Genomic DNA, 27586 nt, shown 5'->3' on the forward strand with positions numbered 1-27586 from the left:
GCCAGTGGTCTTTATTTAGCAAGTCCACTCTGGCTGCAGTGAGAAGAGGCCCTTAGGTAGCTGTGATAGGGTGGTGGCAGTGGGGTGGTGAAAACTGGCTGAATTTGGCATTGACAGGACTGCTAGGACTTGAACGTGGATTGGAGGCGAGGGTAAGAGAGAAGCAGCCATGTGTCCCAGGCCCCAAGTGACAGGCCTGGGTGAGCCGTGGCTGGGGGCCCTCAGAAGAGATGGAGAGCATGGGAGAAGAAGCAGTTTGGGAGGTAGGGGTGCAGGTCGGGGTGGGGTTAGACTGGAGGAGACTGGGGGATGTCCCGGGGAGAGTTTGGGTGGACAGCTGCTCTGGAACTCTGGCTCCTCCAGCTGCCCTCACGTGGGCACACAAGCATGGGACGCTCACCACAGGCTGGCAGGCGGGTGCGGAAGTCGATGGGGAGCCCGTGGCGCTGGCACAGGTGGGCGTAGTGGGCCAGCGTGGCACACAGGCAGGGCTGCCCACAGCGGCAGGCGTCCCGACGACACTGCTCAAAGTAGGGCACGGGGCTCAGGTACACGGAGCAGGGCGCAAACAGGTCCCCAGTGAGCACACTGCACGACTGCAGGGCGTAGGAGGCTGGAGATGGGAGGAATGGGGGAGGAGGTCAGGGGTCTGGTTTGCCTCCAGGCGTCAGCCTTCCCCCCCCGCCGCCACACAGCTCCGAGGGACTCGGTGCACAAGAATGTGTGCGTATATGTATATATGTGTATGTACCCAGGTGCTCAGACAGCGAGTACTCATGCCAGGCACGAATCCATGTGCTGGAAGGATCCCAAGAGGGAACCACACAGGAAGGAGGATGGGAGTTGCCAGAGGGACAATGGTAATTTTTAAACCCAGTGGTCGGGAAGGCCTGAGTAGGAAGATGATGTTTGAGCAAAAACTTGAAAGGAGTGAGAGAATGAAGCATGTATTTATGAGAAAGAACATTCTAGGTGAAGGAATCAGCAAGTGCAGAGGTCTGGAGAGGAGACAGACCAGGCTTTGTCAGAAGAAGGTAATGAGGCCGGTGCAGATGGAGCCACAGGGATGGGGAGGACAGAGGAGAAGCTGAGATAAGGTGGATGCACACGGGGAGTGGAGGGCCTGGTGGGGCCACTGTGAGGACCTGGACTTTTGCCCTGAGATGGGGAAGCAGGTACCAATGTGTGTGTACGTGATAGCAGTAGGATGTGAAGTTCCCTTCTGCCTGACCCCTAGCTGGAAGGGAACTCCTGTCCCCTTTCCATGGCTCCTCCTTTTCTTTTCTTTTTTTTTTTTTTTTTTTTTTTTTTTTTTTTTTTTGTCTTCTTAGGGCTGCACCTTCAGCATATGGAATTTTCCAGGCTAGGGGTCAAATTGGAGCTACAGCTGCCAGCCTACACCACAGCCACAGCACACAGGATCCAAGCCATGTCTGTGACCTACACCTCTGCTCACGGCAAACACCGGATCCTTAACTCACGGAGTGAGGCCAGGGATTGAACCCGCATCCGCATGGATACTACTCGGGTTGGGTACTGCTGAGCCGCAATGGGAACTCCCGGCTCCTCCATTTCTAATCACTCCTGCCCAGTTTGGTCAACAGCCCCATGCCCAGGTTCCCATTGCATCTCTCTCAAACCAACTCTGACTCATCTTATCCCTCCCACTCCCAACCCCTCACCTGCTTGCAGGTGCACATCGCAGGGGTCCAGAGGGGAGCCAGAGACCAGCGGGGAGCAGGCGGACAGGGTTTTCCAAGAATTGCCAAAGAGTTGTGGGGTGCTCTCAGGCACACCTACTGGGGACCTGCAGCCACGGCAGAGCCACATTCACACATTTGCCCACATAGCCAAGTATCATTCAGCATCTGCCCAGGTAGGCATCTACCTGCTTGATACACATACATGAGCACCCACACTCAGAGGTACACATATCCCCACCAAATATGTAACATTTATAGGCCTGTGCACACACCACCTGCATGCATGCATGTGCGCACATACACACACACACAGGCAGAGCACAAATATATGTCAGACATGCCAACAGCCAAGTGGGCCTACATAGACACAGCCAAACATAACAATTATGAATGTGTGTGCAGACACACACACACACACACACACACACACACATCACACATCACACTTAATAGGCTTCAAATGGGCTTGGGGCTACACAGTGGGCTTGCCCCACCCTCACCCTCTTCATGTCAGAGAGAGAGAAACGGACACCACAAACCTGCCCCTGTTTGTGGGGGGTGGGGGGGTGGGGGGGCACATACAGGAAGTCGTCCTGTGTGTTGCCATTGAAGGTGCCGCAGAGGCCCACGGTGTCCTCCACCCATCGCTGGTCCACCTGCAGGTAAAGCCGCAGTCCTTCGCGGTCGTAGAGCACCTGCACACCCACGTTGGTCTTCACGCGCAGGAACACGGAGGACAGCCTCCGGATCTCAAAGGCGTCTGGGCAGAGAACAAGAGCAAGGATGTAGGAAGGTCGGACATGACACACCCCATCCACCACCTGCATCTTCTGTGCCGACCCCCATACCCAGCTCAGTCTTTGCACACAGTGAAGCTCTGCCATGGGGTTGGTTTGGGGAGCTTTGAAGAAATCCTGTCCAGGGACTCAGGGATAACTGAGTCTGGCTGAGGAATTTCTTTTTGCATCAAATGCCAGTTAAAGCTTTGCCTCCCTAGGAATCGGGATATTTCCCTCTCTAGCAAAGGAGAACTCTGTTAACTCCCTTTTTCACAGTGGCCACCAGGAAGCTCACAACATGATTTTAGGTTAAATTGGAGCAATTTAAAATTTTCAATTCAATTGTAGTGAATTTTATACCTTTTGTGGCTTGCATCTTTTTTGGCCTCCTTACACCCCTTGCACCGCCACTCTTAGTCTTGAGGCCTTATTCTTTCTCTTTTTCTTTTTAATTTTCTCTGGTGTTATTTTATTTCTTAGTAGTTTTGCCAGAGTTCCCATCACGGCTCAGCTGTTAACGAATCTGACTAGCATCCATGAGGACACAGGTTCAATCCCTGGCCTGGCTTAGTGGGTTAAGGATCCAGCATTGCCATGACCTGTGGTGTAGGTCATAGACAAGGCTCAGATTGTGCGTTTCTGTGGCTGTGGCATAGGCCGGCAGCTACAGCTCTGATTCAACTCCTAGCCTGGAACCTCCATATGCCTCGGGTGTGGCCCTAAAAAGCCCCCCCCCCGCAAAAGGTAGTTTTGCCATTTTTCTTAGATGCACGAAAGCACATCCCTTATGAAATCAGGATAATAATTAATTGACAATGAGACTAGGGCTGGAAGACAGTTCCATTCATATCCTAATGCTCGGAGAAGCCATCATACTGCTATGAAGCCTACTGTCAAGTTGGGGTGGGAACAAAAACAATTTTACAAGTCAAGAGCCCATGTTCCTGGGACAAAGGTGCCCTCCTGGGCTGATTCACCCAGGACTAGAATGTGAACTCTTGCCCACACAGCAGTGCCTTTGGCCAGAGGAGCCTGGAAAAAGAGGCTGGGCCCCCAGCTTCCAACTAGCTCTCATCCATCAGAGCCGTACCATCTGTGTAGGGTGGGGTGACCTTGTACTGGTCAAACAGAAGGACATCCCCCGCTTGGGTCAAGGTCACCTGCCGCCGAGGGTCCTGATGTAGAATCACTGATACTGACTGAACACAGACTCCATCCTGGTTCTAGAAAGAGAGGAAGGCCAAGGCAGAGTTAGTCTGTCTTCCTGCTTGTCTCAGAAGAACCCTCCAAAGGCAGGGATTTCAGCAGAGTTTGAGGCCAGGAGCAGGCCTCACAGAGACAGAGACCCAAAGGACATCAGGGGTCTTCTAACCAAATGCTTTCCTCTGGGGACTGGGAAGGCAGAGGCACAGACTGGAGAAGGTTAGTGGTAGAACTAGGGTCATACAAATAAAAATGATAGTCAATTCTCAGGTGATGACAGAACAGAGATGGACCCCAGATGGTCCAGAGTCTAGCCTCAGGAACACTGGCCTCCCTACTCGACTGCAAACCAGGACTAATTTAATTTCATCCCTTAAGGGGTGTTGACACAGCTCTTTCCGTGTGTCACACCCTGCAGAGCATCAAGCTCCACTCATAAGCAAGCAGGAGTTGAGCTAATAATTCTCTGGGCCTCAAATGTCTCATCTCTGAAATGGATAGTTCGCATTGGACCCATTCAGACCGACCTGCCACAGAAAAACGGTCACACACGCATGATGAAAATGATAGATACACTCCCTGCCCTCATTTAGGACACAATTCTTATGGGATCCAGACATGAAATAAGTGATTACAAAGTTGGTTAATTAGTATTGTGATCAGTGCTGCAAACAGGTGTGGGTGATAGGAAAGCATATAGGGAGGGGATGAAATTTAGTTTGCAGAGATAGGAAAGGCCATCCTAGGGAATGAAATGATAATATAAAAATAATCAGGGAGTTCCCGTTGTGGCAAAGTGGAAATGAATCTGACTAGTATCCATGAGATGCTGGTTCAATCCCTGGCCTCGCTCAGTGGGTTAAGGATCCAGCATTGCTGTGAGCTGTGGTGTAGGTCACAGGCATGGCTTGGATCCCACATTGCAGTGGCTGTGGTGTAGGCCGGCAGCTGTAGCTCCGATTCTACCCCTAGCCTGGGAACCCCCATATGTCATGGGTGCAGCCCTAAAAAGATAAAAGACAAAAAAGTTTTAAAAAGATAACCTTGTCTGATCCATCTCTTCCTTCCGCCCAAAGCCCCGGTGAAACAATAACGGGGGAAAGAAAGATCTACTCTGTCCTCTCTGCGTTGTCACAGCTCTTATAACACAGCAGGTTACGGGGATCCCTTGTCTACCCCACTCACCAAACTATAAGGCCAGGAGAGCAGAACTAGGCCTAATTCATCCTAGTCTCCAAGACCCAACACAGCTTCTGCACAAACAGATGTTCAGTATATGCTGAATGAGTGAATGAATGAATACAGAGACACCAAAGGTATAATTCAAAGAAGCAGAGAAGATTAAGTCGAGTTAGACCCACACTAGAGATTTTTTTTTTAAACACTGAGACCCAGGAAAGGGACGTGACTCTTGGCTAGCAGATGGTCTGGGGCCAGAACCCAGTCTGCTGCCCGCTGGCTCTGTCCAGAAAGAATGGGCAGCAGGGTGAGGGGGCTGTGGAAGGACCTGAGGCCCAGTCTCTCTAGCAGGTGGAGGCCAGGGGGCGCTGGCTGGATCAGCCTGGGTTCCCAGCCCTTACCAGGCCACAGGGGGCATTCTGCAGTGTCACTGTGAAGGTGCCCGAGGAGCGGCTCTTGGCCAGAATGTACTGACACGTGGCAGGGAATGTGTAGCGACGGCCGTCGAAGGTCGTGAAGTGGATGTCGCCAGTCACAGAACACTCAGCTGAGGGGCAGAGAGAGGCAGCTGAGCCAGGGGAGCTGGCCCATGGGGACTGCCTCTGCCCCGCAGCTCTGAGCATGAGGAGGAGAGACAGCATCCTGTGCCCAGGAATCAGGGCAGTGTCTGGAGCCCTGGCCTTTCCTTTAAGAGCTCTGGTCACTGGGGAGACGCGGCCCTGCCCCCTCCCCGCCCCCGCCCCCAGGCCTGTCTAAAGGGAAACCAGTCTTGGTCCAAACCCCCACACTCAGGAAGGACCCCATAAGAAAACCTCCCTGATAGGGGGTGGAGCAAAACCTCCTGATCTGGAAAAGCTACTCCGAGGAAACGAAGAGGAGCAGGCCCGAGCTGATGGAACTGAGGGACTGCCCCCTGACCCCCCACCAGCAGGCCTGGTCCCCAGCTTCCCTGCTCTAAAAGCTGTGGGGCTGGAGGGAACGGGTAGAGTCCAAGGTGAAGGTCAGACGTACCTGGGCAGACAGATGTGCTGCACACCCACTTGCCCGCAGTGCAAGTGCTGAAACACAGAGACCAGGTAGGCAGGGGCTCACCCCACCAGGACCAGGATAGACACTGGAAGATTGCAGGGTCCACAGAACTCCTGCCCAGCCCTCAGTCTCCCCAGCTCTAAAATGGGTGACTGATAGTCTACCCCCAGAGTGATGGATCTGACGCGATCTCCTGCATCTCAGAGAGGCTGAGTCCCCCCCATGTGGTCAGGCTCCCAGGCCCTAGGTGGGCAGCCCTGATGGAAAGCCCCAACAGTCACCCCCATGCCCCTCCTTCTTGCCCTGCAGTGGACACAGACCAGGTATTGCAGTCTTCTTTCACCACAGAGCCAACCGGGTACAGGGTCCCATGGAACTCACAGGGACACTCAGCTGGTGCCACGCAGCCCCCATCTTCAAAGATCAGCCCTAGGGTGACAGCAAAGGCTCACTGACCTCACCTCTGCTCCTGTTCTCAAAACGTTCAAGGCTCTCCAGGACCTGTGATGAAGAGCCTCCTCATCCAAACTCTGACCATTAGCCCACTTTCAAACTTTCTCCCATAGAAATGCTTGGCTCAGGCCAGATCTGAATCTCCTCTGAGCAAATAATCTCATCTCCAGACCTTTGCTCAGGGAATGACTCACCCCAAAGTGCATACTGACTAGCTTCTCCTCCCTACCTCTCAAAGCCTGTCACTGCATCTACAACAACATAGGTGCCGCCTCCTCCAGGAAGCCTTCCCTGACAGCCTCTCTCCAGAAATGAAGTCCTTTACCTCTTCTTGTCTGAACGCCTGAGCTGGTCCTCACCACCTTATGCCTTAGACTAGAGTCATGTGTGTCAGTAGCGTATCACTGCAACCTGATTCTGACCCCTGACGTCAATGGCTCTATCCTCATTTTTTTTTTTTTTTTTTTTGGCTTTTTGCCTTTTCCAGGGCCGCTTCCCGCGGTATATTGAGGTTCCCAGGCTAGGGGTCGAATCAGAGCTGTAGCTGCCAGCCTACACCAGAGCCACAGCAACAGCAACGCAGGATCCGAGCTGCATCTGCAACCTACACCACAGCTCACGGCAACGCCGGATCCTTAACCCACTGAGCAAGGCCAGGGATGGAACCCGCAACCTCATGGTTCCTAGTCGGATTCGTTAACCACTGTGCCACGACAGGAACTCCTCTTCATATTCTTTTAATCCCAACCTCCAGCCTCATTAAGTGAGCTGCACACTACAAATGTCTGCAAGTTCATACATCACGAAAAACAGGACGGGAGTGAATGTTTAAACAGATGCATGTGTGATAAATGAATAAATGAATGACTGAATGACTTGTCCTCCTCTACACACCTTAAAAAGTTCAGTGCTGGAGTTCCCGTTGTGGCACAGTGGTTAACAAATCCGACTAAGAACCATGAGGTTGCGAGTTCGATCCCTGGCCTTGCTCAGTGGGTTAAGGATCCGGCATTGCCGTGAGCTGTGGTGTAGGTCGCAGATGCAGCTCGGATCCCTCATTGCTGTGGCTCTGGCGTAGGCCGGCAGCAATTGCTCCAATTCAACCCCTGGCCTGGGAACCTCCATATGCCGTGGGAGCAGCCCTAGAAAAGGCCAAAAAAAGGACCAAAAAAAAAAAAAAAGTTCAGTGCTGATAAAATTAAATACCCTGATGAACTGTCAAGAGCCACAGCTCTGTCCCTCCCCTCACCTCCCTTAAGCCATTCATTCATTCACTTGCTCCTTCCTTCTTTCATTCTACAGATGGGCATCCTCTGAGCCCTTGCTTCATCATGTCTGTCCATTCCAGGCCAGAAAGATGCTGCCAAGTACCCACACCGCCCCTAGCATACCATCGGGGCAATAGCAGCCATCCACACAGGCTATCTCGCTATCCACGCAGGATGCCCGGGGCTGGCAGGAGGCGGGGCAGCAGGCGATGCACTCATTGTAGATAAAAGCCTTCTCCTTGCAGCGCACCACTTGGAAGGAAGGGAGCAGTATGGCCTGTCAGCCCCCTTCTGGCCCCAGCTCTACTAGGACCCACCCAGCCCCTACCCCAAGCCCTGCATTGAGCATGAGAGGGCTTTGATTTTCCTGATCCTCTAGTTCCAGTGGGAGCACTGGGTGACAAAGAAATTAGTGAGAGCCTGGGAGACTCTGAGAACCACCCGCATCTCCCTCTGTGGCCCCAGGCCAGCCCCTCCCTCTCTGAGCCTCCATTTTCCCATCTGTCACATGGAATGGAAACTCAGGGCTTAAAGCTCTGATAACTGTGGTTCTCCTCATTGAGCTGAGGCCTGGGAAGGCCACCCACACCCTAGGACAGAGCTTGTCTGGGTCCCTCCCTGCCCACCACCAGGCTGCACCTACTGCATTGCCAGAGCTGGTTCCTCCACCCCTGCAGGGGCCGGCCTGCCTGGGCACACGCCCGGGCATACTCTGCTAGTGCCCGGCACCAAGTAGCTTCATCGCCTGCTGATCTGTGCAGGGAAATGGAGGGTCATGCTGGAAGAAGATCCAACCTGTAGCCAGCCTCCCAGATAGAGACCCTCAGGGCTCGGGGCACCACTCCTTGCCGCACAGCTGGGAAAGGGGGCCAGGGAAGGCAGGTTATCCAGACCCTAGACTGGAGATGGGAACCCCGGATTCTAGTTTCAACATGGCCCTGACTTAGGTGACCCTAAGGGGGTCAGGCCTCATTTCTGGGCCTCAGTTGAATGAGGACGGTCTGTCCCAAGTATACAGAGGAGAATTTCAGAGCTTTGGGAGGCATACCTGTAGCGCATGAGATTGTCAAACTCAGTGGCCCCTGTGCTAAGCACCCACCCAATACTGGGAGAGATCTCCCCATCACCCAATACCAACACCCCCCCAACACACACTGGCTACCCACTCACTGGCAGAGATCGCTGGTACAGCTTGCCGTGAAGGGCAGAGGGCTGACGTAGGCATGGCAGGCATCAAAGGGGGGCCGTAGCAGTGCCTCGCAGCGGTCATACACACCCTGGGGCAAGGCCAGAGCTGGGAGCCAGCAGGGCCAGGTGCAGTCCTCTGACTTTACCAGTCCCATACAGAACCCGAACATGGGCCCAAGAGAGAGAAAGAGGAGGGTGCAGAGGCGATGGCCAGGGTATGGGAACCAACAACCGGGGCCCCTGCAGCCACCGACTTTCCAAGGAGTACATGGGAAACCAACCTAAGCCAGGCACAGGGTCTGTGGTTGGGGAGGACCAAGTGGGGGGAGGGGGTCTCCCCAGGATCCAGACCTGCATGGTTCCTGGGCTCTGCTGTAGGCATGGAGGGCGAGGTAAGGTGGAGGTCGTGGGCCCTGGAGGCTGGTTGGGGGCCTGCTCCTGCCAGCTGTGCACAAACTCAGCCACATCATCCGTCAGCTTCCCTGGAGGGGAGGGCTAGCATGACCACAGGTGGCAGGGGTGTGAGGGGTGGGGAGGAGGCAGGTGGAGCTGAAGAGATGCCAAGAGGAGGACAAGGAGGTAAAGAACCCAGACTCCTGAGTGCCCATCCCAATCTACATTTCCCAACAGAGCCATTCTCCTGAAAAAGCTATTTGGTAAGAATGGTCAAGAAGGAGTTCCCATTGTGGCTCATCGGTAATGAAGCCGACCAGGAACCACGAGGTTGCAGTTGTAGGTTCGATCCCTGGCCTCAATCAGTGGGTTAAGGATCCGGCATTGCCGTGAGCTGTGGTGAAGGTCAAAGACGCGGCTCAGATCTAGCACTGCTGTGGCTCTGGCATAGGCCGGCGGCTATAGCTCTGATTTGACCCCTAGCCTGGGAACCTCCATATGCATGGGTCCGGCCCTAAAAAGCAAAAGCAAAAAAAAAAAAAAAGAATGGTCAAGAATGCCCAGGACCCTGTGAGTTCCCTGGAGTGGCTGCCTGCTGCTCTAATCTGAGGAAAGCAACACCTTGCAGTCGAAGGAGAACGAATGTGTGAGCCTGAATGAGCTCCTGAGCCTCTCTGAGCCCGAATTTCCCCATATATGAAATAAGGCAGAGTCCTCTCATGAATGGATTGCAAATACTATACCTGATGATGCATGTAAAGTGGTCCATATGTTGTGGCTGCTTAAAGGTGTCACTTACTTTCCTCTTGCCAGAGTTGCCATGGTTTGGCCTGAACCCTGAACTTTAACGTCTTACCACACTCTTCCTGCTCTCTCTGGCCCTCCGCATCCCGCCATGCCCCCCACCTCCCACCCTAACACATCCCCGCAGGGTCATTGCCAACTAGCAAAGTGCCCATTAATCCCCACTCAACCCTAGTAGAAATTCTCATTACGACTATTTTACAGATGAGGAAACTGAGGTCCAGAGCAGTTAAAACACGCTTGGTAGGAAGGGGTCCCTGACCACCCACTGGGTCTTTAGCACCATGACCCCAGATTCCATCCCAAGTCCCTTTCCACCCCTACCAGCCTGACCTATCCCCCCACCCCCACCAAACTCCCTTGTAAGCCACCTGCCCAGCACCTCACCATAGCTGGTCACCAGGTCGTCCTGGGGGTCGGCATTGTTGTTCCCACACAACCCGTGGGTCCAGCCCAGGAACTCTGGGCTCATTTTAATGTAGACAGCGGAGGCACCATCCCAGGCCAGCGTGAAGGCCGACTGATGTCGCACGAGGACGTAGCCGGCAAGCTGCTGCAGATGCAAGCTCCCCATCACATGTGGCAGTTGGACCCTGTAAGGCACAGCCTAGAGCCTCAGGGCATCCATACCATGTCCACTAACCAGTCCCTTCACCCAGGACCCACCATCCCCTGTCTGCAGGAGACCACCATGCACACAGGATCTGCCTCTCCCACCAGCCACAAGTACTACAATGTCTGAGGTCCCTACTTTCCCTTCTCCTGACTTGGGTGCCTAAAAGTCCATGATTAGAAAGGGATTCTTTAGTTTTCAGAGTTTTAAAATTGCAACTTCCTTTGCTGTTTGGAAACACAGAATCACAGTGAAGACAACCATGGATTTTGAACACTAACAGTGATTTTTTTTTTTTGCTTTTTTGGGCCTCACGTGTGGCATAGGGAAGTTCCCAGGCTAGGTGTCAAATCAGAGCTGCAGCTTCTGGTCTACACCACAGCCACAGCAATGCCAGATCTGTGACCTACACCACAGATCATGGCAACCGCCGATCCTTAGCCCATTGAGAGAGGCCAGGGACCGAACCTGCACCCTCAGGGATACTAGTCGGGATTGTTACCGCTGAGCCACAAAGGGAACTACAGTGATGACTTTTTATATAAAAATTATTAATGTATCTTTCATTGATGGTGTTTCAATAAAGCACTGTTAGTAGAGTAAGAAAAATAATAAATAAAAAACAGGGAGTTCCCGTTGTGGTGCAGTGGAAACAAATCTGACTGGGAATCACGAGGTTACAGGTTCGATTCCTGGCCTTGCTCAGTGGGTTAAGGATTCAGCATTGCCGTGAGCTGTGGTGTAGGTTGCAGACGCAGCTCGGATCTGGTGTTGCTGTGGCTCTGGCATAGGCAGGCAGCTGTAGCTCCAATTAGACCCCTAGCCTAGGAACCTCCATATGCCGAGGGAGTGGCACAAGAAATGGCAAAAAGGCAATATAATAAAATAAAATAAAATTGCTATTTCCCTGGCAGGGATAAATCTTAAAGTGACTGAATCTGCCATTTCCTTTCTTGTAGATAAGAGAGAGGGTATTAACAGACCTCTACTTTGCTTATATTTTTGGTGGGGAGGAAGAAAGGAGTGGGAAGAGAAAAAGAAAAAGCCAAGAGAAAAGATGAATGGGAGTAAAAGAAAAGATACAGGGGTACAGCAATCTTGACACCTTCCCAGTTTTACCAGCACAGGCAATTCTGGCCATTTGGAATTTGGCGACTTTAAACCAGCTGAAAATCAGGAGGAAAGCAAAAGTGTCTAAGCAGCCAAAGCTGGTACCAAAAAATCCATCTCCCAATGCTTCATTCACAGGAGAAAACCCTCTGGGGCCTGCAGTTCTATACTCAGCCCCAGAAAGCTGAGTCACCCAGTTTCAGGTCTGAAGCAGGAAATGAGAAAGGAGAGAAGGGTCAGTGCAGGAAGGTCCCCCCTCAACAGCAACATGAAATGACAGTGACAGCAAGAGAAGGAAAGGCCAGTGAAGAAGAGATGCAAGAAACATTTTAGAAAGGAGCACAGTCCAGGGCTTTTGGTGTAGGAAGCTGGGTCCTCACCCCTAGCGTTGTCCCCCAGGCATCCATGAGGTCCCAACCAAGGTAAGTGACATTCAAAATGATCCCATGTCTAGAAAGCCCAGAAATAAATTCAAGTACCTACGGTCAACTAATCTATGACAGAGGAGGCAAGAGCTTACAGTGGAGGAAAGACAGTCTCTTCAATAAGTGGCCCTGGGAAAATGGATAGCTACATTAAAAGAATGAAATTAGGGGAGCTCCTGTCATGGTGCAGCAGAAATGAATCCGACTAGGAACTATGAGGTTGTGGGTTCGATCCCTAGCCTCGATCAGTGGGTTAAGGATCCGGTATTGCCACGAGCTGTGGTGTAGGTCACAGATAAGGCTTGGATCCTGCATTGCTGTGGCTGTGGTGTAGTCTGGCAGCTACAGATCCAATTCAACCCCTAGCCTGAGAACCTCCATATGCCACAGGTGCAGTCCTAAAAAAGCCAAAACAAACAAACAACAAACAATGAAATTAGAATATTCTCTGACACCATACACAAAAACTCAAAATGGATTAAAGACCTGAACTTAAGACCAGATATTATAAAACTCCTAGAAGAAAACATAGGCAGACACTCTTTGACATAAATCTCAGCAATATCTTGTTCGATCCACCTCCTAGAGTAATGAAAATAAAAACAAAAATAAACCAATGGGACCTAATTAAGCTTAAAAGCTTTTGCACAGCAAAAGGAAGCCATTAAAAAAAAATGAAAAGGCAACACACAGACTGGGAGAAAATCTTTGTAAACGAAGCAACCAACAAGGGATTACTCTCCAAAATATACAAACATCTCATAGAGCTTTATATTGCAAAACCAAACAACCCAATCAAAAAACAGGCAGAAAATCTAAATAGACACTTCTCCAAAGAAAACAGACAGATAGCCAAAAAAAAAAAAAAAAAAAAAAAAAAAAAAAAAAAAAAAAAAAAAACCACCTGAAAAGATGCTCAACATCACTAACTGTTAGAGAAATGCAAATCAAAACTACAGTGAGGTATTACCTCACACCAATCAGAATGGCCATCATCAAAAAGTCTACAAACAATAAATGCTGAAGAGGGTGTAGAGAAAAGGGAACCCTCCTACAGTGTTCGTGGGAACGTGAATTGGTGCAACCACTGTAAAAGACAGTGTGGAGGTTCCTTAAAAAACAAAATCTAGACCTACTCTATGATCCAGCAATCCCACTCCTGGACATATCTGGAGAAAACCATAATTCAAAAAGATACTTGCACCTCAATGTTCACTGTAGCACTATTTACAATAGCCAAGACATGGAAGCAACCTAAATGTCCATCGACAGAGGAATGGATAAAGAAGAGGTGGTGCATATATACAATGGATATCATTCAGCCATAAAAAAATGAAATAATGCCATTTGCAGCAACATGGATGGACCTAGAGATTACCATACGGAGTGAGTAACACAGAGAAAGACAAATTCATATAATATCATTTACATGTGGAATCTAATAACAAATGACACAAAAATTTATTTATAAAGCAGGAACAAATTCACAGATTTTAAAATCAATTTTACAGTTACCCTGGGTGAAACATTTGCAGGGAGGAAGAATGAGGAGGGTGGGAATAACCTCTTATACACACTCCTGTAAAAAATAGATTATGAACAAGAACCTACTGTATAGCCCAGGAAAATCTACTCAATAGTTTGTAATAACCTATATGGGAAAAAAGATTGGATATATTTATAGGTATGACTGATTCACTTTGCTGAACACCTGACACTAACACAACATTGCAAGTCAACTATAGTCCAATTTAAGAGAATGATCCCATGTCATTAGAAAAAGGTGACAGTGTGCTCAGTATCTACTCTGAGGAGGCTTGAGCCATGGATGATACATAGAGGAAGATTTCCTTCAACTCGTGAAAGGAAAAAAAAAAGAAAAAGAAAAGCATGTTCATAGTGGTAAACTCTCAGCTTTCTGGAAAACTTGGCCACTTGCCCAAAGACGCACCGTCTAGAAACCCGCAGGGCCCGAGAGTTCCAGAACATCACGCGGGACGGATCTTTCTGCAAACCCTGCTGACTAGAAACCCAGCTGGCCTGTCAGGATGCTTCTGCCTTGGTGGTGGAAACTCTGCCCCCAGAAAACCATTTCCTTGAGGCTTGAGAAGGAAGGATGCTCACCCGTACCTCACCACCTGTGCCAGGGAGTAGGGGAGCCCAGGGTCAAAGGTGTGACACTTACCTGACACCTCCATGGGTGACCTCCTTGGCCAGATGGATTTCTTGCTCACCCGCAAAAAAGAGGCTGACAGACCTGGAGCAGGTGTAGGGGGAGGAGCCGCACTGTGGGTCATTGTGCACCTGGTTGAGGGAGGGGGACAGGGTTCAGAAGTCACTGTGCAGGGTCCTGCCAGACACCTGACCCTGAGCTTCAGCTATGGGCCCAGGGGCAACCTGTTGAGCTTCCACTGATGTTGACCACCTGCCCGCTGCATGCCAAGCGTTTTTCTTCTGAGATCTACCCCGTCCCCCCAACGCCACTGGGAGGTCAGAGCTATCATTACCTGCATTTCACAGAGGAGGCCACTGGTGGTCACAGAGGTCAAGTGACGAAGTCTCTCTCTCTCACACACACACACACACACACACACACACACACACACACACACACAGCCAGGATTCTGATCCAATTGTGCTGCCTCTCAATTTCCAGTCTTTGGTTTATCCATCCTCGGTTATCCCATCAGATGGAAAGGCCAGTTACACGTTCACACCATCTCACATTTATACAGAACACGCACGCACATCTCATAGATACATCACAGAGCATGCTTAACACACTCACTATACACACACACACTCCTACCACCACCCTGGCAGGCACAGCCTCGCCCTCCCTTGCACACACACACACGGGAGCACAGGTCCTTCCTGTGCTGCCTGTCGCATCCACGTCCCCTCTGTCCCCTGCTCAGACAGAACTCCTACTTCCAAGGCCATAGGACCCAAGGAGGGGAGGGATGGGACTCCCAGAGCTTAGGGAAAAGTCTGAAAATGTGTCTCTGCCAAGTGTGGAAACTCATCCTGTGAGTGCATGAACCTTCTACTAGATTACTGCTAAATGTGGTGAAGCAGGCTGGAGCCACTGCCACCAAAAGTGGGACCTGGGAAAGCCACCCCATAGTGGAAATAACTATTTTTCAAACTTTTATGACCATGACCCACAGTGAGAAATATATGTATACATAAATTAAACAAAAATTTACAAAATAACATTCATCATTCTTAATGGGTAATACATCCTTATATTTTCTATATACTCTCTTTTCTCTTTTTTATGCTGGTTTTGATTTTTTTTTTTTTTTTTTTTTGGTCTTTTTGCTCCCACGGCACATGGAGGTTCCCAGGCTAGGGGTTGAATCGAAGCTGCAGCCGCCGGCCTACGCCACAGCCACAGCAACACGGGATCCTTAACCCACTGAGCAAGGCCAGGGATCGAACCTGCAACCTTGTGACTCCTAGTCAGATTTGTTAACCCCTGCGCCATGACGGGAACTCCTGTTTTGACTTTTTTTAATGTCTTTTTAGGACTGTACCCACAGCACACAGAGGTTCCCAGGCTAGGGGTCGAATCAGAGCTATAGTCGCTTGCCTACACCATGGCCACAGCAATGCCAGATCCAAGCCACATCGGCAACCTACACCATAGCTCATGGCAACGCCAGATCCTTAACCCACTGAGCGAGGTCAGGGATCAAACCTGCATCCTCAAGGACCCCAGTCAGTCTCGTTTCCACTGAGCCATGACGGGAGCTCCCTGGTTTTGACTTATTAAGTTCATTTTATAACCCACAGGTGTGTGGCAGCCCATTAATCTAAGTAATTATAACATATCCATCATGAAATGGCACAGTTGTAAACTCTGACGTGATACCCGTGACACCCCAAGGTCAGGATCCTCAGTCCATCCAGGACATGGCCCCCAGGCAGCCTGTTGGCAGGTCTTTGCCTGAGACAGAAGGGAGCACATCCAGCTGGCAGAGGGGTGACACTGAGAACCAGGATCTCCCCAAACTTCAAGCCCTTGGCCTTAACTCAGCAGTGGCCAAGGTACCCTCCACCAGAGCTGGCTCCCCAAGCAGACTTTTGTCCTTGCCTGAAGGTGACTGCCCACTCACACACAGGGTAAGTGTGATGATCATGTCTGCCTGACAGTGAGTCCCACACATGTTCCTATGCAAGACACTCTTGTACTGAGCACTAATCCAGATCCTGGGAACAGGAGTTGAAAAGACATGGTTCCCGGCCTAGAAAGCTCACATCCGGACAGGAGATCATCACAGAAACAGAATGAGAAACACAGTGACAGATAGTGATGGGAAACTTTGGTTCCACAGAAAAGAGCCCCTGAATCCACCCCGGAGGTCAGGGCATCCAGAAAGCCTTCTTCGAGGAGATCACCCTAAAACGAGTCATCCAGAACTTCTGCCATTGCCTTTGAGGTACCAAGCTCTTTCTTACCTAAGGTCCAGAGCACCCGATGTTCCCTTGGCCTAGAATGTTCTCATGTCCACCCCTGACCCCTTCACTCGGCTGGCTTCTGATTCATTCTTCAGATCCCAACGTAAATGTCACTACCTTCGGGAAGCTCTCCCTGATTATCATCCTTCCCAATAAATCAGATTAGATTTCCATCACATACTCTTCTGGCATTTGGCATTTCTCCTCTGTTGCACTCAGTGGCACTTGAAATGATTCACTGCACTTGACGTCTGTTTTTCCCATTAAACTCTAAGTTTCACGAGGACAGAGACCACGCCTGTGCCATTCTCAGGGCCAGCACCAGGGCTTGTGCCAGGAAAAGAGGGCAAGTATGCACTTAATAAATACTTGGTGAATGAGAGATGAAGTGGATGAATGGCCAGAAGCAACCAGGAGGGAGTGGATGAATGAGAACCAGGGCGCCCCCAGCTCCCTCTGGGTGCGGACGCCCTGGGCAGGAGCTTGGAGCAGGAAGGAAGGCGCCAGCCTCTCTAACTATTGCAGGCAGAGGCCAGGCCAGCCCAGACTTTAGGGCTGAGTGGAGCCTTCCTAGACAGTCAAGGCAGGGGACAACTCACCTGGACTGAGAAGGTCTGCCCCTCGGGTTCATGGTGCCCCACCAGTGTGTAGCTGCCCTTCCCAGACAGGTAATAGTAGAGGCCATCAAATGTCTCCACATGATGCTGTCCCCACGCCCGGCAGATGCTGTCCCGCTCAGGGCCGGTATTATACACTGAGCCAGGGAAAAAAGAACGTCTCTGGGTAGCACCCGTGGGTCCCAAACCAGAGGCTGGCGGGTTCAAGGCTGGCAGGGCCACCCCCAATTCCCTTTAGCCAGACCCCCCCAGCAAAATCAGGCCCACAGATTTTGCTGTACCCACGGCCCAGCCTGGAGGCGGAATGGAGCCCAGACTCACCCATCTGGCAGCGCGGTCCAGTGGCATTGAAGCGTCTGCAGTCACAGAAGGCTGGGTGCACACACTCGCCCCCATTGAAGCAGGAGAACAGGTCTGCAAGGGAGACAGAGGACACGTCCCCATCAAGCTGAGATGCAGCACCTTCCTCATGGTGGGGCCCCTGCCCCAGCCCTCCCAGAGCCACATGGAACTCAGATCCCCATCGCAGGCAGCCCCAGCGTTCCTTTGTAGCTAGCTTTACTGCGGGGAGGAGCGGGGTGCCTTGGACGGCTGCCCTGCCCCCTCCCTGGCAGGCTCTGGGGCAGGATCTCAGAGCACCTGCCTTCAGTAGGTACCAAGTGGCCCCCAGGCCAACCCCACCTGGGCCTTCAGCTTCCTGAGCTCAAAGTTCTCAGCTACCAGGCGGGGCAGGTGGCACTGAGAATACAGAGCGTGAGGGATGACCAGGGAGAGCGCCCAGAGAGCTGCATGTACTGCTCTTGTCACGGCTCCAGAAGCTCAGGGGAAGAGTCTAGGGCATAAAGCAAGGGAAGGGGAAGGGACTCACATTTGATTTGAGGGCAGTGGAAAGGAGGGCCAGAGGAGGAGAGGACAAAGCAGAGCAGAGTGTAGTGAGGGAAGGAGCCATGATGCGAGAGGAGGGACTGGAGACAGAGGTCAGGTGAGGGGAGAGGCCATGGACACAGGACAGGTGAGGGGAGAGGCCATGGACACAGGACAGGTGAGAGGATTGGCCACAACACAGGGCAGGTAAAGGGAGAGGCCACAGACACAGGACAGGTGAGGGGAGAGGCCATGGACACAGGACAGGTAAGGGGAGAGGCCACAAACACAAGACAGGTCAAGGGGGAGGGCACAGACACAGGGCAGGTGAGGGGATTGGCCACGGACAAGGGCAGGTAAGGGGAGAGGCCACAAGACGAAAAGAGGCCACAGGAATTAGAAAGAGGCCACAGAAACAAGGTGATGTAGAAGGAAAACCAACCACTAAACAAGCAGCTCAATCTCACTGGAATCAGAGTGTGTGAGGGGGGGAGCCGCGGGGCGGTGGTCATGAGAACAGGACACTTCCTCAGCCAGGAAGGAGGCGGAGTGGAGCTGGGGGCCAGGGCTTGGGATGGCAGAAAGAGACCCCATGCTGGCAAAAGAGGTCACAGGGGCCCCCCTGAGAGAAGCCCGGGGTGGCCCTCACAAGCTTCTGAAGGCCTGGGCCTCCCCTGGGCCACGGGGTAGGGGGGGCACTTACAAGAGGGGGCACATTTGGCCCGATGGAGCCGCCTTTCCCAAGAAGACATGGCCAAGGAGTCCAGGGCTTCAGCCTCCTTTGAGAGACAGGAGAAGGCAGAGAACACAATCAAGGGCCACCTCAGGGAGGGCAGGCTTCCTGGAGGTCCCGGCACTTCCAGTCCATCACCTGGAAGGAGGCAGTGGCCCCACCTCCCCAGGGCCACCACTGAGGGGGCAGAAAGACAGGATTTCCAGGCCTGCTCTGGGTCCAAGGAGTGAGGCCTGCTTTACCCCCTCCCAAGTGGCACTTCAGGGGCGGGCTGGGGAAGGCTGTAGCTTGAACACACCACACCCCTCCCCTCCGAGCTCCAGCCCCCCTCGCATCCCCCCACTCCCTCCCTCCCTAGCAAATCTTTGGTCCTCCACAGCCCAGCACAAAACCCCCTTGTCTGGAGAACAAATACGACACCTCCTCCTCACCACAGAAACCCCATGGGGCAGAGCTAAGAGACAAAGGCAGCCCCTCGACCTGGGGCAGAGGAGCAACCCCGCCATCCCCCACCCAACCTGCCTCACAGATCACTCCCCGCTGAGGACACGGGCATAGCCCCGCTAAGACATCTTATTTTCCAGACCAGAAATGCCAACAGATGGCCTCTGGAGAGAAAAACCATCTGAGATCATCTCAGAACTGTCCTGAGTTTCATGCGTGTGGAGTCGCCACACGGCTAGCTGCCCTCCCAGGCCTCCAGCCCTAAGTGTCTAATGTCACCCGGGACAGGGCCCCTGGACTCAGCAGGCTCCTCCCTCAGAGAGGCCCAGTATGTGCACAACTTCTGGCCCTGGGGCGGTGAATGGGCGCTCGTGGTCTTGTTCACAGGGCCAACAAGGCACGAGCCGCACTTGCAGTGATTGTCCCACGCATCCTTTCCCTCAACATCACCTCTACGTCCCTGGACTGAATCCCCAGTCTCCAGCAAAAGACTTGGCACATAGGAAGCATCCAGAAACTCTAGTCCCTGGAGCCCAACTCAGGCTCTTTGCCCCTCTTGCGACCGAGTCTCTCCAGCTCCTGCCCGGCACCCATCCCCTCCCCCTTCACTGTCCTGCTGACCCCCCTGGAGGTCACTGGCCCTCCTTGGCCAGATGTCAGCATCCTTCCTCCCTGCTGGGTCCTCCCCGGCTCTCCTTACCCTGCACCCCCAGGCCAAGCCCCTGGTGTCGGCTTCCCCTTGCTGGTCATAATCAGTCTCACGGGGGCCTCAGAGACCGCAGTAGCCGGGGAAAGGCTCACCACCAACGTCCCCCAGGCCTGAGAGCTTCAGTCACCCTGAGGATCCTTGGACCTCTCCCCTCCTCATCCCCACCTCAGATGTGGCCTCTGAGATTGGTCTTAGGAGGGTAAGACAGCCCGTGCTACCAAGAGTCAGGGCCATTTTCTGGAAACAAAAGGTAAACCCAGTCCAAATGATTCGTCTTCAGTGTAGATCAGGAGATCTTCACCCTTTTCATGCCATGAACCCCTCTGACAATCTAGTGATGCTCATGAGGCCCTTCTTAGAAGAAATGTTTCTAAATACACAAAATAAAACATAAGATTGTAGAAGAAATCAAATATACTGCAATGCAGTTTATAACATTTTTTTTTTATAAAAATAGGTGACTCAGGGAGTTCCCTTTGTGGCTCAGTGGTTAACGAACTCAACTAGGATCCATGAGGATGCAGGTTTGAACCCTGGCCTTGCTCTGTAGGTTAAGAATCCAGGGAGTTCCCGTCGTGGCACAGTGGTTAACGAATCTGACTAGGAACCATGAGGTTGCGGGTTCAGTCCCTGCCCTTGCTCAGTGGGTTAACGATCCGGCGTTGCCGTGAGCTGTGGTGTAGGTCGCAGACGCGGCTCGGATCCCGCGTTGCTGTGGCTCTGGCATAGGCCGGCAGCTACAGCTCCGATTTGACCCCTAGCCTGGGAACCTCCATATGCCGCTGAAGCGGCCCAAAGAAATAGCAAAAAGACAAAAAAAAAAAAAAAAAAAAAAAAAAAAAAGAATCCAGCATTGCTGTGAGCTGTGGTGTAGTAGGTCACGGACGTGGCTAGGATCCTGAGTTGCTGTGGCTGTGGTGTAGCCCGGCGGCTACAGCTCAGATTGGACCTCTAGCCTGGGAACCTCCATATGCCGCACGGCCCTAAAAAGACAAAAAATAAAATAAAATAAAATAAAGTGACTCAGTGACATTTGTGCTTCCTTATTAGCACATTAGGTCACGAGACCAAGTATGCGGTCTTATCACTGCCCGAATCTGGGTGCAGTGAGCATGAATGAAATCTGGGAAGAGCAACAACAATTGCAAGGTGATGGGAAAATATCCGTGACTTCTGTAGGTGATAGTCATGGACACTGCTAATACTCTGCGGTCTGTAGCCTCTAGCAGCAATTAAAGAGAAGGCTAAATTTCAGCCCCACTGAGGTTCCTACAACTAACAATGCATTTTCTTTCTCCATCCAAGTTCCTGGAACCCTGGTCTGCACCATCAGGTCTGTGAAGAATGGCTGAGCTGTACAGGAGTGAGGGAGCGATGAAAGGATGGGTGGTCGGCTACTGGTCTGAGACCCCTCCCTTACTGATGAGGGCATTCCAGGCATAAGCCCTTTCTAAGCAACAGTCTCATTCCTCCAACCCACCCACACTCCTGGAGCCTTAAAGGACGGCCATTCTAACCCCTTGTTTGCTCGAAGGAGTAATGTGAGAAACCCACTGGCGTTGCCTGGATGCTTCCCAAGAAACCTACTGGTGTTGCCTGGAGGCCACCCCAGAATCCAGCAAGGAAAGAAGCTGGCTAAGAGAATGAGGTGCTTGGGTAAGGATTGTTATCCCACTAAAATTCAGGGGTCCCTGGACTCCATGGGGGCATACATGATACGGGGGTTCAGCTTGGCTCCACCAGGAGACCTTACTCTTGCCTGTGACCTGAGGGCCCTGGCAAGTCATTCACCTACCTCAATTTCTATAAAAAGAATGACAAAAACATCTCTTTGGTCTTTTTTTAAGGGCCTCAGCCACAGCATATGGAAGTTCCCAGGCTAGGGGTCAAACTGAAGCTGCAGCTGAGGTCTACACCATAGCCACAGCAACGTGGGATCCCAGACATGTCTGCCACCTACATCGCAGTTCACAGCAATGCCAGATACTTAACCCACTGAACGAGGTCAGGGACTGAACCCACATCCTCATGGATACTAGTCGGGTTCATTACCGCTGAACCATGAATGGGAACCCCCTGACAAAACATTTTTAATAAAATAACATAAAAATAAATAAAAAGAATGATGACATTTTTCAACTCAAACGTCACCTGATTGTGATTCTAAAACTTGGGACCTGGACAAATGGGCAAAAAGAAACAAAACCCTCACCTAATCTAGGCATTAGAAAATAAGCATGGGAATTACCGTCATGGGCTCAGTGGAAACAAACCAACTAGGAACCATGAGGTTGAGGGTTTGATCCCTGGTCTCGCTCAGTGGGTTAAGGATCAGGCGTTGCCGTGAGCTGTGGTGTAGGTCGCAGACTCGGCTCAGATCCTGTGTTGCTGTGGCTCTGGCGTAGGCCAGTGGCTACAGCTCTAATTGGACCCCTAGCCTGGGAACCTCCATATGCTGCAGGTATGGCCCTAAAAAAAAAAAAAAAAGAAAAGAAAAGAAAAGAAAAGAAAAAAAGAAAGAAAGAAAAAAGAAAATAAGCACATCCCCTCCTACCTTGGCTCTTCATATCTTATTTCCAAAGGGAAAGTATTTGGGACATATTGTTTTCTATTATAAATGATGCTCCCACCCTGCTGGCACAAGGAGCTCCCCAGAGTGGATCCCTAGGGCCAGGGTGTGTGAATTGAGGCTCAGGATTCCCTGAGGGCTGGCCAGCTGGCCGGGGAACTTCCATACACCACAGGTGCAGCCATAAAAATAAAAATAAAGATTCTCTGGGAAATCTGGCTTTGGGTGGGTTGCAAGTGCAATACATCCATGGTTGTAGAAAGGAGACAAATGCAAGCTAGGATTAGAAAGAGAACCTGAGTCACCCGATCCAGAGACCAAAGAAGTTTGGTAAAGAGAGAGAACCTCTCCTGAAAGCACGGAGGATCCAGGGAGAGTGAGCAACAGGTAACAGGCAAGACTCGGGATGGTAGCTGAGTGCTCTGCTTCTCAACCAGCCCTTTCTTGCAAACCCCACTAGGTAGCCCAGTTTTTGTCTGTCGTCTCTGGGCAGAATTACTAAGGCACTGCTCAGGGGATGAAGAGGAGCCTCTAGCAGGGTTTAGGACAGGCAGGGAGGAGAGAACTACATTCTCCTACACTTTCCCCTTCCAACTTTCACCCAGGGGAGGAAAGAGCTCAGCTGTTTCCTGGCCACACCTTTGTGCCCTCTTCCCCTAAAAAAAAAAAAAAAAAAAAAAAAAAAGTCTTTTTTTTTAGGGCTGCACCCTCGGCATATGTAAGTTCCAAAGCTAGGGGTCAAACTGGAGCTGTAGCCACTGGCCTAGGCCACAGTCACAGCAACGCCTGATCCTTTAACCCCCTGAGCCAGGTCAGGGATTGAACCCATGTCCTCGTGGATACTAGTTGGATTTGTTACCACTGAACCACAGCGGAAACACCAAAACATAATTTTTAAATAGATAAATAAATAAGCGGATTACAGGGCCACAAGAGATTAGGAAAAAGAGAGAAGATGTATCTTATAAATTCTTATCTTCTAAGATGTATCATAATTTCAGACACATACTAGGAATCTTATTTGCTCCCTTCTGAATAACTGCAGATCTTTCTGCAACCACCAGAGCTCCCTGCCAGCGTCAGATCCAGACAGAAGTAAGCCCTGCCCAGTGAAGCCCCCCTTCCCCAGGCCTCCCCTTACCTGGCTCCCATCACTGTTGTAGCATCCCCTATGGCAGGGATCGCCTCCTGATGGCTGTGGCTAGATGAGAAACAAGCCTGGCATGAGCAAGGGGACAGGAATGGGCCATACCTCCTCACCACCCTCAGGCCCTTCCCACCCTCAATGATAACCCCTGGGGGTCACCCACACCAGGAATAAAGATGGAACAAGTGGGTGGGGCAGTCACAAGCTCTTGCCTACTCACCTGGGATCCTGGGCTGGCTCAGGCTGCAGCTCGGCATTGCCCCGAGGTGTGGGTGCTGCAGCTGGAGAGGGGGATCACTCTCCACTCAAGTTATGCCTTCCTCCACCCATTCCCACCTGCTAGGAAGCTTCTCACACACCACCGGCATCACCCCCATCCTCCCTGCAGCCTCTAAAATCCTTTCTCCCTCTCCCTGGAGAATCTTCTCCAACAAGGGTCTCCCTGCCTCCTTCCCACTCTCTGTGTCCCAGTTCCTCTGGTTCCCCACGTTGGGTGTCTTGCACCCTGCCCAACTTGGGACCCATTTCCCTGTCACTGGCCTTTCCTTCCGCGGTCCCTCCCCCTCAGACCACTCCCTGGCTGTCTCACCCCCCCCACCCCCGCCCTCTCTCAAACTCTATTCCCTCCCTCTTTCCAGGTAGCCCAGGCCCCTAATATTCCCCCAGCCCCGGCCGTTCCCTAGTCCACATTCCTCTCACCGAGAGACTGCACCGGCACGGGCTCCCCGACCGGCTCGCCCGGAGGCAGCCAGACGCAAGCGAGCAGCAGGCAGAACGCGGGCGCCGGGGCCCCCATAGGAGCGCGCAGGGACTGGGAAGCCTGAGCGTCCGGGGTCCCGACTGACTCTCGCGAAGGCAGGGTCAAAGCTCCACTTGTTGAGGCTGCCGTCTCTCTGGCTCTCTCGCCCCTTGGCCCCGCCTCCCAGGCACTTGGCTCCGCCCCGAGCTAGAGTGACAGCACTGCCCAGCTCATTATCATAATTTAGGCGCCCGACAGTTGCCTCGCCTCCGCCCTTCTGGGCCTCCCCAGGCGGCCCTGGATTCAGACCACTCAGCCCTAAGTCCCTTGGAGGAGCTAAGAGGCAGGCAGTCTGTGCAGCTTCCAACATCCCTTGCTTGCTCAGAGATCCCTGACTCAGGAACCTGGGTTCTGGAAGCCCCTTAACCCAGAGACTCAAGATGCTGGTATGGGTCTGGTCCTATGCATTCCTTTTACAGAGGCCCAGGGCCATGCTGCTCAGTGGTCAGTGGCAGAACCGGGGCTCAGGCCTGCAGAATCCTAGCCGAGCTCCCACCAGTCCCCACTACAGCCTCCTGGCTCCCCAGATCCCCACCTTATCCTCAGTTTTAAGCACCTCTTGGGAATGGATCATGACTTAGTCCTCCATATGTCCAACATCAGCTCAGGAAATGTGAACTGAAGAACAGAAGTGTCTCACATTCTCATATAGACCTTGACAGAAACATTAATTTTGTGAACAAGATATACTCTCTGTCCAGGAGGAATTTAAAAAATAGTAGAAATGTGGGCCTGAGGGTCTTGGGAAAAATTTGCATCATTTACTTGGCCAACTATATGTTAGAACACGAACTAGATGCCAGGCCTTGTAGATGGTGATAGTGATGATAGTGTTGTCCCCCATAGAGCCCTGGGAGGGGGTATACATTTGGGATGGATTCATTCATGCATCCATTCTACAAATTTGTCAAGCATCTACTCCTTGCCACACATTGTTCTGGAAATATAGCGGTAAATAAAGCACACATAATTATCCCCACACAGGGTATATGAAGCCATGGGCTTAGATGGGAAGATGAAGATGGCAAGGATGGAGCCTTAAAGAACACTGGTTAAGGAGGGGAGGAAGGCAAAGTTGTCTCAGAGGAAGCTTGAAAAGGAACCTTCATGGTGTAATAGGGAAGAACAAATCTGACTCTATACTGGATCTTTTTTGCTTTGTTTTATTTTGCTTTTTAGGGCTACACCACAGCTTATGGAATTTCCAGGCCAGGGGTCAAATTGGAGCTGCAGCTGAGGCCCATGCCACAGCCACTGTAATGCCAGATCCAAGCCTCTTCTGGGAACTACATCGCAGCTCATGGCAACGCCAGACCCTTAACCCACTGAGCAAGGCCAGGGATTGAACCCACATCCCCATGGACACTAGTCAGGTTAGTTACCACTGAACCATGGCAGAACTCCTTGGATCTATTTCTTTCACTTGAATCTTTGTATTCCATTGCTTTTGCTACAAGTTAAAAATGTTGGCCTGAAATGTACAGTATTGCCCATTCTCAAGGTTCTGACCTTTGAAGGTATAACACTTTTCCATTCATATAGAGATAAAAAGTTGCATAACAGAGAATAACAATTGTCTTGTTGGAGGCTGGTTGGAACATTGTGACCACACCTACACAGAGAGTTGCAAACAAAAGATTCTGGCACCAAGAAGTTTGCAACAACCAACAACACACAACCTCTCCCCTTTTAGTATAAAAGAAGCCTAAATTCTAACTCAGGAAATATAATTCTCTGGGACACTAGTCCACCATCTTCTCAGTCTACTGGCTTTCTGAATAAAGTCTCCATCCCTTGCCCCAACAATTTGTCTTTCAATTTACCGGCCTGTGATCCAGCAAGAAGTATGCCCTTGGACTGGTAACAACAGGAGAGGGGAAGGATGATTTCGTGTGGTCCTTAAAACCAAGAAGGGGAGTTCCCATTGTGGTCCAGCAGAAATGAATCTGACTAGGAACCATGAGGTTGTGGGTTCGATCCCTGGCCTCTCTCAGTGGGTTAAGGATCCAGCAGGGTGGTGAGCTGTGGTGTAGGTTGCAGACATGGCTCAGATCTGGTGTTGCTGTGGCTGTGGTGTAGGCTGGCGGCTACAGCTCTGATTAGACCGCTAGCCTGGGAACCTCCATATGCCGAGGGTTCGGTCCTAAAAGGACAAACAAAAAACAAACAACAACAACAAAAAAAAAAAAAAAAAACAAGAAGGAGGCATTTAAAGAAGAGAGAGAATCTGCAGGGGCAGTGTCATGTAAAAGAAACCTGGGGTGCCAGTGGATGGCATCCCCCTTGTAAGGGCATTTGCTGCTTTTCCTGAATTCTATATACAAAATAAACAACCGTATGACATAGCTATGAAATGCAGAAAACCAACAAAGTTGGAGGGGCATAATTTAGTGTCTTTCCTAGACCTTTGAAAATCCCACGTCTTTTTTTTTTAATCTCTGACTTAACTAGTTAATATTAAAGCAACAACATGGGTGATATTTTAAGGCTCTTCTCCAGGAAGGATTTACATCTTAAACTAGGCAGTACTTTAGCCCAAAGGAAAATAGTCTGCTGGCAAAACTTCAGCTCTTGGGGGTGGGTTGCAGAGGAGAGTGTTTTTAAGTGCCCTTGAAATTACAGTTGTTCACTGACTTGGGCTACTGTCCATCTCCTGTCCCCTGCCCCTTGACCTGGTGCAAACAGAGCAGGCCTTCACCTGTGTTTAATCCAGGCACAAGCTCCATAATTAAAGGTGTCCACTCTCTCCATTCACGTCTATTTTTACCACCCCTCTCCTGGCCTTCTCTTTCCTCTCAGTCTCTCCAGGCTTGGTTCATCATTGTCTTTGCATCCCCAGCACTAGAAGAAGTCAGGCAACCTTTGGTTGAACTGAATCAAATGAACTAGACGGGGCCTGGGCCCTGGGTAAAGGTCGGCTGTAAATCAGGATGTCATTACCGGGCCCTTCCACGCGTCAGGGCGTGGGTGTGTTTGGAACTGGCCGTGGGAACGTGGGAGGGGAAGTCAGTTGAGGAGGGGCACTCCCACCCACTAGTTCAGGCTGCCAAGGGCCACAATAAGACCCAGTCCCGAGGAATTTACAGATCGAAG

At 51.4% G+C, this 27586-nt stretch overlaps 1 protein-coding gene across 1 annotated transcript in view; it reads right to left on the reverse strand.

Annotated features, from left to right (window-relative positions):
* Positions 1–24674, reverse strand: part of OTOG (otogelin) — a 93364-nt gene extending 68690 nt beyond the window's left edge. The window contains 19 exon segments of the mRNA XM_021083273.1: positions 401–613; positions 1683–1807; positions 2286–2463; positions 3573–3705; positions 5266–5411; positions 5876–5922; positions 6214–6322; positions 7738–7866; positions 8258–8367; positions 8785–8891; positions 9154–9284; positions 10387–10592; positions 14333–14451; positions 17211–17365; positions 17550–17642; positions 18796–18871; positions 23679–23748; positions 23915–23975; positions 24394–24674. Coding sequence (XP_020938932.1) covers positions 401–613; positions 1683–1807; positions 2286–2463; positions 3573–3705; positions 5266–5411; positions 5876–5922; positions 6214–6322; positions 7738–7866; positions 8258–8367; positions 8785–8891; positions 9154–9284; positions 10387–10592; positions 14333–14451; positions 17211–17365; positions 17550–17642; positions 18796–18871; positions 23679–23748; positions 23915–23975; positions 24394–24490 — 2305 coding nt within the window. The 5' untranslated portion in view covers positions 24491–24674.

Source organism: Sus scrofa, chromosome 2 (genome assembly GCF_000003025.6).
Source record: "Sus scrofa isolate TJ Tabasco breed Duroc chromosome 2, Sscrofa11.1, whole genome shotgun sequence".
In the NCBI taxonomy this organism is placed as follows: Eukaryota; Metazoa; Chordata; class Mammalia; order Artiodactyla; family Suidae; genus Sus; species Sus scrofa.